This window comes from Mesoplodon densirostris, chromosome 1, assembly GCF_025265405.1.
Source record: "Mesoplodon densirostris isolate mMesDen1 chromosome 1, mMesDen1 primary haplotype, whole genome shotgun sequence".
In the NCBI taxonomy this organism is placed as follows: Eukaryota; Metazoa; Chordata; class Mammalia; order Artiodactyla; family Ziphiidae; genus Mesoplodon; species Mesoplodon densirostris.
In genome coordinates, this window is record NC_082661.1 from 199,084,701 (window position 1) to 199,097,672 (window position 12,972).

At 45.9% G+C, this 12,972-nt stretch overlaps 1 protein-coding gene across 6 annotated transcripts in view; it reads right to left on the bottom strand.

Annotated features, from left to right (window-relative positions):
- The window catches only part of WDFY3 (WD repeat and FYVE domain containing 3), a 281,573-nt gene that overhangs the window by 7,470 nt on the left and 261,131 nt on the right, over positions 1 to 12,972 (bottom strand). For all 6 annotated transcript variants that reach the window (XM_060114184.1, XM_060114194.1, XM_060114198.1 and 3 more), the window contains 7 exons: positions 11,637 to 11,791; positions 10,550 to 10,708; positions 7,831 to 8,010; positions 4,846 to 5,028; positions 3,573 to 3,669; positions 987 to 1,310; positions 260 to 371 (listed from right to left, as the gene is read on the bottom strand). In XM_060114184.1, coding sequence (XP_059970167.1) covers positions 260 to 371; positions 987 to 1,310; positions 3,573 to 3,669; positions 4,846 to 5,028; positions 7,831 to 8,010; positions 10,550 to 10,708; positions 11,637 to 11,791 — 1,210 coding nt within the window. The remainder of the gene's footprint in view (positions 1 to 259; positions 372 to 986; positions 1,311 to 3,572; positions 3,670 to 4,845; positions 5,029 to 7,830; positions 8,011 to 10,549; positions 10,709 to 11,636; positions 11,792 to 12,972) is intronic.

A 12,972-nucleotide genomic window follows, 5' to 3' on the forward strand; every position in this document is an offset into this window, starting at 1 on the left:
GTGCCGTACCTTTGAAGAACACAGAAGGTGAAGTTTTCGTTTTTGTTTTACTATTTTTTTTGAAGGCAAAGCTTTTTGGTTTTTGACATTCGGAAGTGAAATCCATACACCGGCAGGTTTCTTCTTCTGATTCGTCTGTTGGAGCCACACATGATGATGCAGATGAAACCTGTGCTCCCAGAGACGGCCTGAGTGTGTGCGCCCAGTATGAGCAAACGGCCCCGTGGGGAAGAGTGGCCGGAAGAGCTTGGACACTTACTTGGAGACGCCCAGGGCAGTGATCTCGGCCGGGTGCGCGTTGTCCTTCCGGTCAAAGGCCGTGTGCATAGTCAGCTTACTCCTGAACACCAGCTGCCGCTCCCACCGGTACCCTGGGGTGGAAAAGTGCGACGTGTGACTGACAAAGTGAGGGGAGCCAGCGTCCGGTAGGTGCACCCTAACCCGCTGCCCTCAAACGTCGGGGTGCTGCAACACACAGCTCCGGCAGCCTCTCTGTTCTCGGCAGCTGTTGCCTCAGTTAGAGGCACAGCAGTCTGGCCTGACACTGACCATGGACCAGGTCAGGCCTTCACAAAGACACACACGGAGAAGGGGAAATCCTCAGTACAAGAAGACACAATTTCTCCGGTTGAGGACCCTGCCCCAACTCTATCATAGGCAAAGTTACCCGTGAATACAATTTTATCTATGTATCTGTAATCAACAGCTTGCCCATTTTCAAAGGCTTTCATAATCTGTGAATGAATGAAGTTTTGGTTTGAGGTGTTATTCTTTAAAAAATGCCCAACGTATCGCAAACACCATGGTAGGAGAGAATGCCCAAGGGCCTTTAAGTCTGCCTTACACAAGAAGAAACCTGAGGCCCTCTTTGTGGGGGGTCTTGGTCACAGGGATGGGGCAAGGGAGAGCTACAGCCCACTGCCTCCGTCCACCAGCCCTCGCGCCACCCACAAGAGGCAGGAAACAGACACCAGGCTTCAAGTTACCAGGCTTCAATCTGCTGAAATTCCGCGCTTCAGCGGGATTGGGGTGGGGGTGATTAAGGGGAGCCTGCAGGTGAGGTCTGGTCTGGCCCTCTGAGTAGTTCACAAATACGAAGCCGTCTTTCTCATCAAGGCTGAGCTGGTCGGACCAGCGCCTGGAGTCATCGGAGCCACTGTCATTACACCAGCTGGCTGTGGCTCGGCAGGAGGCCGCCCGGGGCCTGTGGCTGGTGCTGCTGGGCTGGCTGGGAGTGTCCCCGGGGTCCTGGCTGATGCTCTGCTCATCTGCTTCCGAGTCGCTGCTGTCCTCTTCCTGGGCTTCCGGCCCTGGGTATTGCGGTGGGAGAATTAGAGAACACACACACATTAGAGTTAGACCCAGCTTTGTCCCGCTGGTATTTTTCCTCTACTAGTGAAGAAACGAGAGACATATTATTTTAAGCTCAATATTACAGTAAGAGAAAATAAATTGCCAGAATTTCCAGCTAGGTACGGATATCAAAACGGTAGAATTTCGGAGTTCACAGAATGCTTTTGGCCAAAATCCTTAGCTTGGCATTCATTCTTTCACAATCTGGCCCAAACCTGCCTTTGTGGATTCTCACTACCTGCCTCCCATTCCTACCCCAGTTCAGCTGGATGGTGCCAACTCTGTTCTCCATGCAGCCTGGCTGCTCCTCCGTAGAGCTAATTTTGCACACTCGGGTTGGCCCCACCTAGACTCACCTTCCCAATCTCTGTGTGTTCCGATGTTACCTATCTTCCAAAGCACAGCTTAAATGCTTCTTTCTCTAAAATCTTACCTGGTTCCTGCAACAGAAAGTAACTCTCTCTTCTGGACTCCTTTAACAGTTGTATGGCTCGCACATATTTAAAATTTTCACCCCAAACTATTACTTTCTGTCATTCTTTCTACAACACAGTGGTCAGCTGGAGAGAAGGGGGTCCCAAGCACAGTGCCTTCCATACAGCAGTTAATATAAAGGACAACAAAGATGAACCAACTGTGGATGAAAGCTTTAATTTAGAGTTTTGTTCTTCCTCCTCTTTCCATTGTTACTGTGCATTTCTTCATCTCAACTCCCTTGCAATGAAGTCTACTGCAGGGAAAATTTATGGTAAATTAATATATGTAACTGGAAAAAAGGAGAGAAGAACAAGCGAGCAAGCACCAGCCCACTACAAATATTTTTTAGCAAGACAAATACTTAATTTGGCTTATGATCATGAAAGTCTTCAAACAGCAGTCTCTGAAGCAGCTTTGATTTCCAGAGAACCACTAGCTTATCCTCCCTTTCACCCAGGCCACTGTCCTCAAGTCCCAACACTTCGACACCGTCCCAAGTCAATCGTTCCTGTGGGCTGCTCTCCCCTCTGCTGCTTCTGCCAAACTTTGTCCACAGTATGAAACATAAGGAAGACGAAGACATACAAATGTCTCTCCTCCCCAAATCCAACCCTTTCTTCTATTTCTCTTATTCATCTTTCGCTGTTATCCACTTAACACGCTTTGTTAAAAGGAAGGGAAGGGACCCACTTCTCACTGGACCACACAATCCAATGTCCGACACACAATAGTTATTAACCCCCAAATACTAACTGAATTGAACTGAATTTTTAGGTCCCCAAATGCCCAGATGACTTTCTCAGTGGAGCTACATTTGACTATGGCAATTTACATGCATTAAAGGAATACAAGCTTTAAAATGTTCTGTCCACCGGTTCTGGCAAAGAAAGTAAAGACTGCTTTCAACTTACAAGGGCAGTGGATTTGTGTCTCTCTGATAAGCCTTCTTCCTTAACAACTCCCTCACATCGTCAAACTCACGCTGAATTCTCAGTGTATAAAAATTAACCATGGAGAGACGATCTAGGGTTGAACTTAAAAAACCCCGTTCCTTTCTATGAAGTGTCTTGCACCAACTGTTCTAAATTGATGAGGGGTAACTTCTCTGGAATTCAGTAACCCAAAGCACATCTTAGCCTGATTCTCTGGCATTGTTTCCAAACATTCTGCATAAATATAATCTATCTCTATATTTCACTGGAAAATTTTAAAGTGCTTCACAAATAGCAGATAGCAGAATACAGATCACCAAGCTTCTGTCTGATGAATGTTCTTCTTGAGCAGGTCCAGGGCATGGACCCTGGTCTGTCTCTGTGAATAGTTTACAAACACGATACTGCCCTGTCACTCACAGGGAGCTGTTCAAGTGAAGGGTGAGACAGATGTGGGACTTAGGTGTGGCCCTCTGACCCATTCAACACTGCACCCTCTGGATCTGCTTTGTATTCTTCAGAACTGAAAGCCCAAGCCTCTGGTATTCCAGGAAGCTTGTAACTGTATTTATTATGGGATGTGGAAGCCGACCACAAAGACACTACCACAGGGGGTGCTGCCTGGTGAACCAGACAGAACTTTGCATGCCTGCTCAGCTGCCTTACACACTAGGCAGTGATCCTGCTTCTGACAGCAACGCCCAGCCTCAGGCTCTTGCTTATCTTGGTTGATGTAAGTTTACGCATAATGACTTTAAAAAAAAGAAACATGAAAACTATTGAAAAAACTTTTTAGAAAGTATTAAATACCTATTTGTGCTTCTGGACAGTCTTCCTGCATTTCTAGGACTTCAACAGTCTCAGGAGCTGGTGTTTCAGGAACTTGCAAAAATTCCATTCTCCAAAACTGAATTTAAGTAAGTATGGAAATGAAAAACAGTTGAACTGGTTACAGAAACAATTTAGCAGTTACTGGATGAAGACTGGTTCGCAGGGTTAAACAGATAACTTAATTCCTATTATTGTGTATAAGTTAATTTCCCTGTATCTTGAAAAATGTGGCAGGGACTGCTTACAAATAAACAGTTCTCCCCAAACCGTGTTCCATGAGATAGGAGTGGGTGTTTCATGGTCGACAGAAAAGGACTAGGGTCAAAGAGATTTCAAAAACATAGTTCAACTAGGTACACGTCTTTGGTTCTTACAAACCCCCCCCCCCCCGAGAACCTTGCATATCCTAACATATACTCTAGATCTGCAATAAGGCATACAGGAAGCAGGATCCCCAGACATATTTGGCTACGGAGCTCTTCACGATGCCCCACAGATGCGGTAATGTGGAATGCTGCTCTGCAGACTTTAGGGTGTGCCTGCTGTCTGAGGTGCAGGGTGTGGCGTGGGATTGGCTGATGGCCTCATCGTTGCTCAGCATGTGACTATGATTACAAGGGCAGCAGCCAGCTGCTCTCTGCTTTTATAGAGTGCAATTAATGAAGAAAGACACAAAGAAAAATCTCCCGAGAGAAAAACCCCAATATTAGAACAGACTACAAAGGTAAATACTCTGTGGATTTCATTTTCGGTAGAGGCCCAAGGCATGAAAACTAAGAGAAGGATAAAGTATCTAGGATTCAGGTGAAATCATACAGGATCCTAGACAGGGAATGAATAGATGACCTGAGGCCCCTGGAAGCATTTTCTAGCTCAGTGATTCTCTGTAGAGGAGACACAGTCCCCATTTTGCCTAAGAAGCCGTTTGACAAGCTAAAAAGCCAATACTTATGCAAGTGACATTTTTAGCAATCCCGAGGTGAAACGGAAATCGTGTTTAAGTGATCTGCTTGTGTCAAGCTGTCAAGTGGTTAGCGGCACTGATAGATCTACTTAATGGGAAGAAGAGAAGCTGAGTCACTGACGTTCTCCGCGTCTGATAACCCAATGGCCAATGTTTGTTTGCATCTGAGTGAGAGTCCGCTGAACAATACGACAACCTCCAGGTGTCCTTCAACTGTGGACAGCTTCAGAAGTTTCGGGTGAACCACGGCAGCAAATACCCTAATGTGTTTCCTCACAGCCGACTTACCCGGACCACACCGTCTGAGTGTCCTGTGACTATGACATTCTGTGTGTCCCACTCGTTCATCTCCGACACGCAGCAGCAGATGATCTGCTGGCTCCTGCCTGTGAATGTGTTCACACTCACGACAGGGTTCCCATTGATGCTCCACACATGGATGTACGTGCCAGCGCAGGACACAATGTCCCCCTGAGAAGGTGAAGAGAAACTTCACTCACTCCAGGTTACATCCTAATTTCAGAAGCAAACTGAATCCTTGGCTTCGCTCTTTGGAACACTCTCAGTCCTCTGACTAGTGACTGGGGTATTTCTGAGGTAGCCTGGAATCCAGTGCTTGCTGACTTAAAAAAAAATACCCCAAACAGAGGCCTCTTTAAGCATCTGAGGTCGCGTGGAGGTTGCGGCCGAGGTGATCTCGCGTGGAGATGGGGCAGGAGCCCTTCCACGCCCCCAGCCTATGCCCCCACGCAGTGCTGAGCCCCGCTGCATTCCAAGTCAAAGCTATCTGGAATCTGAGGGGTGATGAACTGCTTTTTTTCCTCCCGGTATTTACAAAATTTATTTATACCTTCCACTGAGAGGTAGGAATCCACTTAGTTTTATCAAATGAGCCAAATCACCAGAATCATGGGGTAGAAGAGAAATCTGTCAGTCCATGTACAGCTCTAACTCTCTCCAATGAGTGCAAAGATGAAATCCTGGTAACACTGTTAACACCCTATTTAAAAATTTGTTATTCACGATAATAGTGGGGGAATGAGGAAAAAAAGAAGAAAACTAGTATATAGGTCATTTCTTGGCAAACTGAATAAACCCTAAGACTCTCTGAGCTGATAGCTCAGGTTTTCATGAGTTCTAAAGCTGGGAAAAAACTAACCTTTTCCTTCAAATTCTACCAGGTTGGGGGGAATACAACCTGGTGAGAATACAATCCACTACTGTTAAAGGAAATAAGACACTTCCTGAAGCATCTACTCTGTGTCAGTTAGTGTGGTGGACCCTTTAGACATCCCAAAGCTTATTCACCATCTCATGCGGCCTCCCTTACCCCTGAGACAGCCTGACTGGCCTGATGCTAGGTAGTGACTTCAGAAATGATTCAGTGAGTTTCAGTACAGGCAGTAGGCACATGAGAACCTACAGAAATTGGCAGATGGTCATCAAAAGCAGAGGGAAGTTAGAAACTGAACAGCAGTGCTAACGCAAGAAAGAAGGTAAAGGGGAGGCAGGGGTGGCATGATAAGGCGGCCTGGGGCTTTTCCAAACCACTGTCTGTGCTGGTCTTGCTACTGTTTTCTCCCCCCGCCCCCGCCCCACCCCCCTCCTCCCTCTGCCCTTAGTCTACCAAGGTGGCAAGAAGCAAACCAAAACCCAAACAAAAATAATACTTAGCAAAGCACTGCTGTGTCTACCTCTGTATCAGCCCTGAACCGCCTCTGACAATGCGTGTCAGCAGCTGAGTTTTAATTAATGGCCTCAGTCTCTGCAGGAGACGGGAGAGAGCCACTCCACGCTGTGCTATGCAAGACCTTCTGCAATTACTCCAGGGTGCCTCCATTAGAGCAAACCCTGTGCTTATGAGGGCTGAGAGTAAGAAGAAGAATCAAGGGCAGCTGCAATGTAGCTTACGCCCAAAGTGTAGAATGAAGTAAAGTAGGCTTGACAATGGCTGAAAAAACATAACAAACAGAAATCTTTTCATGAGTTATGAAGAGATTACAAAAGCATCTTAAAAGGGAAAAATCAAACACATCCGTAGTGTCCGCAGCAACTACTGCAATCCAATGGGTGTACGCTGGCTCAAATAACAACTAACGATAAATAAAATTGTCAGCATTTGAGTTAAGAACAACCCCAAAACAGAGTGCTTGAAATAGTGCAATTAAGCATTTGACTCAGAGCAACACAGCGGTGATCAGAGTGGTTCTGTTGCGCTGACATTGCCATAAACCTCTTACATGCACTTGTAGGACCAACCCAAGGTGCTGTTCTAAAGACATTTTAAGCCCTTCAAATATACCAAAAGCAAATTTTACTCTTTTATTCCCACACGCTCCTACTCATTCCCAACTCTGATTACTCTTATTATTATGAGACATTCCAAGTGCCATTAACTAGAACTGAGTAACTTCCCTTTTCCTTTGAGTGACTACAAGGTATCTGACTAAAAGCACAGTACTTAGCATCTTCTGGTAGAAATGAAAGATGTAGCCTCCCTCAAAAGGAAAGCTGCCTGTGGGTGATGATACGACATGGCTAGAACTACTCTGCGCCATGTAGGATGATCCCGGGCAGGGCTAAGGGGAGGAGTGGGAATGGATGTTTAGAGCTAAGAAGTGATGAGGCTGCGGGGGAGCTGGTTGATTTGCAAAGACTGACCTGCCTATGTGATCATCTGTCCCTTGACACAGAGACCTCAGTCTCTCAAAACCTACCGTTAGCGTCCCGTTTACCAATACGACTTGCAATGACTATCCTCCCCTCCCTGCTCAGTCTGCATGGGGGGCTTCTACGCCAGTGCATTTATTTTCTTCTGATTCATTGTATTTCTGAGAAAAGATAGTTTCTTTGATAACTTTGGAATCTGTTTAGAAAACAGTTTTACAAGAATGTTTCTCTTGTTTGGGTACCCAAATGTTACTCTTTTCACTTAATATAATAAATACTTTGAGTATATTTCATAAAACTTCAACAATTTTGACAAATCCCACAAATTCCTTGCCTTTAAGAAAAGCGTATTCTAGAATGTTTTATTTTGAACGAAATCTTGCTCTTTCAAGTACGCTGCAGTGACTGGATTTTAAGACAAAATTGCTCTCTGGCTTACAAACTTTAATATCCATTCGCTTTTGCAAACAACATCTAAAACAAGGGGCTTTTATAAAGTGCATGCCGATCCACTTAGAAAACACTTAGAGTCATTTTTTATTTATGTAGGCCAGACCTATTTGTCTTCCTACATATAAACCAAGTGGCCAATTCACTACTTACTGTTAATTCATTGATACAGAGAGCAGAAACGGGAGCCCGATGGCCTCGGAGCTGGGTTAGGAATGACAGTTTGTTCAGATCCCAAATGATGCAGGTTCGGTCACGGGACCCGCTGACGATGATGTGATAGGCTAATGATGCAGTAGCACAGGTGACAGTATCAGTGTGGCCAAGTAAGGCCTAAAAGGAGAACAGACAAAACCAGGCTGACCGCAGTGGCAGTGCTCCCCACGGGATTCCAGGGGAGCCGGACTCGCTGGGAGCTGACAGGCGCACGTGCTGGGAGGGGGGCTGCCTTGCACAGCAGTATCTGGAAGGTCTTCGTTCTCTTCTTGCCACTGTCCCTGCCTCATCCCACCAGGGGGAAGAGAGAAGTCTGGAGGACTCTGGAGGCTCTAATCTCCATGTTTATATTACTTCTCTCCTGGACTCGGGCCAGTACCTTAGAAGGAAAGGAGAATGGCAACTGCAACCCAGCTGGGGTTTCTTCATACCTTTTCCACGTGGAGATGTATCGATTATGGCCCCCAAATTCAGAATTTAAACTCGGAATCTATTCTTTTGTGCCATCAACTCCTCTAAGTCCATACTAAGGAACTACAACTGGATGGATTTTTAAAAATCCTAGTGCATGGGTGTAGTACGTGGTCCCAGAAAGATACAGGAAAATGCAGTCCTGATGTGTCTGCTGAGCGTCTGTTACTGAACTGGAGACACCTGGACATCTCCTGTGACTGAGAGGGACCCCTTCTTCAAACTAGGATAAAAACTTCTCTCTTTTGCTGGAATATGAAGAGAAACAGGATCCAGGGAAATGGCAATGTGGGAAAATAAACATTTTGAAGGAAAAGATTCAGATTACTGTTACGAATTCCTGAGTATTTACTATTTATTTAATGAGCTGGCTTAAAATTTTGGTGATGCAGACACCCTTACTGTATACTTAGCAAACGCCAGAAGGCTGTTTTAAGTAAGAAGTACTTTCTACTGAGGGGTTACAGGCACACTAGCTTCAAAGTCCGTTTCCTAAACTGAAAACACTCGAAGCAGGAGCGTCTGGGTCAGCAAACAGCACTGTCAGCCTTTTACCTGTTCACGTCGAGACCGTGTCTCTTATGGGCTCCCCTTTAGACCCAGCAACCAGCGAAGCTTCTAGACTACAGAGACGGTCGTTGGTATAAGTACGAGGGGCTCAGTTCTTTCCACAGATACTTAAAACACCACTGTTTGTTTGAACCTGGCTTTAAAATAGCTTTGGAGTCAGGAAGAACTGCATTTATATCCTGGCTATACCACAAAGTGTGACGTGGACATGTGTCTTAACCACTGTAAGCTGCGTTTTTTTCAGGTGTAAATAGGGCTAATAACGACCTTGGAGAATTTCAGGATTGGAGTTTTTACGTTTTTTTAAACCCCTAGTACAGTGCCCTGAACACGGCAGGTGCTCAATGAATGGCAGACATTGTTACACTACTTTTCAAATTGTGTATCATAAAAAACACCTAGATGTAAACTCCATTAAAAAGAAAGCTTGGGGCTTCCCTGGTGGCACAATGGTTGGGAATCCACCTGTCAATGCAGGGGACACGGGTTCCGGCCCTGGTCCGGGAAGATCCCACATGCCACAGAGCAGCTAAGCCCATGCGCCACAACCACTGAGCCTGCGCTCTAGAGCCCATGTGCCACAACTACTGAGCCCTTGCACCACAACTACTGAGGCCCACACACCTAGGGCCCGTGCTACACAACAAGAGAGGCCACCGCAGTGAAAGGCCCACGCATCGCAACAAAGAGTAGCCCCCGCTCAATGCAACTAGAGAAAGCCTGAGTGCAGTGGCAAAGACCCAATGCAGCCATACATACATACATACATATATACATATATACATACATACATACATAAATAGAAACCTTTATGGTAAATTCACATATCAAATATTAAAAGATGATGGCTTAATTATAAAAGGATTCCTGCTTTGATTAAAAATTTATAATAGTCAGTACATAACAAGTGATCAAAAATACTTGTTAATAATACCATCGGTGTTTCCTCTGAATACATTCATGAGTTTGTCAGGTTCTTAAGCATTATGATAAATGAAGAAAGAGAAAAACAAAAGAATCAAAGATTGAATGGTCTAGATGAATGAAAATCATCCAGAAAGAAGTTATTATGAATCAATAGCAAATATAACTTGGTTTGCAAAAATTTAACCTACATATAACTTCTGAGAAACATTTATATTACTTAAATATATTAAAAAAATGTATTACCTAAAGACAACTTACTTCAGATTTTAAAAAAGGATAGCTTGGATCATTTTCAGAAATAGTATCTTCTGATTTCATTTCCTTTTTTAATTTATTTTTTATTTTATTTTATTTTTTTTGTGGTACGCGGGCCTCTCACCGTTGTGGCCTCTCCCGTTGCGGAGCACAGGCTCCAGACGCACAGGCTCAGCGGCCATGGCTCATGGGCCTAGCCACTCCACGGCATGTGGGATCCTCCTGGACCGGGGCACGAACGCGCGTCCCCTGCATTGGCAGGCATACTCTCAACCACTGCGCCACCAGGGAAGCCCCATTTCCTTTTTTTAAGACCCACTTCTAGCAAAAGAACATACACTGTTTGGTTTTGTCCATTTATGTCTAAATCACCTTGGAATTAAGGACAGCTTTCAGTTTCTCTAGAGTGTGGGCAGCTGGGATGGACTGTTACCTGTTTGAGAGTGAGGGTCTTAGCCTTTTCTTTCGAGGCACCCATCTCCCACACACACACGACCGTGCTTGTTCCACCTGTGATGACCAGCTTGGGGTTGGGGCAGATTGCACAGAGAATCTGGGCCCACTCTGACAAACATTCATAAACTGTCACTACCTGTGAAATAGAACAGATGTGAGACACGCATGCCATCAAGCACTACCAACTCCTGGGACACAATGAGCACACCGAGCGAAGGAAAATCTCTATGCAGGTGCCCCCCCAGGCAAACAGCTGCTCATGTGCTGGGCTGGCTTCAGTTTAGCAACACTTTACTGAAAATCTACTCTGAACTCCTCCCACAGCCTCCTAACTATAGTTGCTGTTAAAAACCATAATAAGAACTTTGCTCATAATGGGGGTCTCCAGTTACTCCAGTCTGGGAAAATGACGTTCAGATTGTATGATGCTCTGTGAGATGCAGGGGGTGATCTGGTGAAAGGATGCGTCTGCTGGAGCCAGGTAGAATGTACAAGGAAAGCATGAGTGCTGCTGTTCATGAGAGCGTGACTAAATAGAACTGTTACTGACTTGCACAGACTGTGCCCCTCGTGCGTTCAGGAGAGGACTGTCAAGGGCAAACAGAGGGCACCAAAGGACCACTACATGCTGCCTCTCCAAGAGATGCTTATGGGACTCAAAACAGTAGCTGCTGCTTCTTGGGGGAAGGGGGGCAGGTATTCTGCCAGCCATTTAAGAGTAGTGAAATGATTAGCGGGCAGGATGGTGACTCAAAAGGAAGCTCTTCTGGTTGGCAGAAACATTAAATACCTGGTTGGCTAGGACCTCCTGGAGGAATTCTTTGAGTGGGGGGAAACTGCTAGCCCCGAGTACACAACCTTCCAAGAGAGGCTTTTCTGCAGGAAACATGACTTGTCCACTAGCTCCTTTATCCTGATCTGATGCCGTGAAGCTCTCCTTTCGTCTGGGCTGTGGAGGAACAGCCGAGAAGCCCTTGGCCTGAGCTCTCCCCATCCCCATTAAGCAGGATATCCAGACCACGGAAGAGCAACATTAAATGAGCGAGCCAAGAAACAATGCAAACCTTGTCTGACTCATAGGTTCCCAGCCTGCAGCTGAGGTCTGCGTAGCCCCATGCAAAAGTTTTGTTCCAGGTTGGTGGGATGAGAACCTTATTCTGTTCTACTGCAAGAATGCCTTTGTCTGTGCAGACGATTTGTCCCACAGGCTCTTTGAGTTCTATAAAAAACAGTCAACACATTAGAACAAGGACAGGGAAAACTAACTTCATTATCCCATAGGGGATGGTAAAGGGATCTCAAATATTCATACAAATTAAGCATCTTGACACCTACATTAAGAAAAAATGACCTTAGAAGTAAGTAGGGCTTGGCTTTTGAGTCTTCCGCAGACCTGCTGGGTGGTCATCGACCCTGACTGGTGTCTCCAGTCTGCCTGTTTCTGGACACTTGCTTGGGTTTGGTTCCCAGCCATCAGGCCCCCCTTCTGGATCTCCAGGACTGCCAGAGTGATGTGGGATGCTCCCCAGAATGCTGTACAGATCATCAACCAACCTAGGCCTTCAGGACCTCCCAGCCTGAGGCTTCTTGAAGGAAGGCCGTGACGTTCCCCAAGAAGCCCGGCTCTGCCTGAGGACTCTGCCGACCGACCACACCAGTGCTCCACAACCATCTCTGGGCAGTGGCTGGAGCTGGCACGGGGCAGAGTCTGTGGAATGAGACAAATGGCAGAGAGCTGGTAGCCAATCCAATTAACCAGACTTTGATGCCCCAAGTTTTGGATTTAAGTGACAACTTCAAGACTCTGTAAACCAGTTTTTCATTCTAAGCGAAATGGAGCAGAACCCTGTGGTCCTTGCCCCCCATGTCCTCTGCCTGCCTTTTGTCTGTGGAAAAACTTTAGCCAAAGAATAAGTTTAATCAGAGAAGTGAGAAAATGCAGAAACAGAGGAAAACAGTCAAAGGAAACCAAATAATAAAAGTCTAGTCATTAAGCAAAGTCAAGGACCTTTAGTTCCTCCTCAAGGGCTCTAGATAATGTTCTGAGCCATGTCCTGTGAGCTATCTTGTAGATACTGAAACCCACACCCGGTGGAAGAAGTTAACTACACGATGACCAGACTGTAGCCATGACATAAGCTGCCAAAATTCTGAGAACTGGCCCCAAGGAAACGGGAACAAACCAACCCTGGAACTGAACTGATTAATTGTACTTAAAACAATCAAGATGATGCTGGTCAGACCACGGCACGAGCAATTTCAAGATGACTGTTAGAGCTGACTGTGCTGTTTCTGCATGTAGCCCCCTCCCTCCATCTACAAAAGCTCTTGCCCACTGGTTGTCAGTGCCGGGGTTGGGGGGTTGCCTTTGGAAAGGAGTCCCCCCCAGGTCCCCGCAGT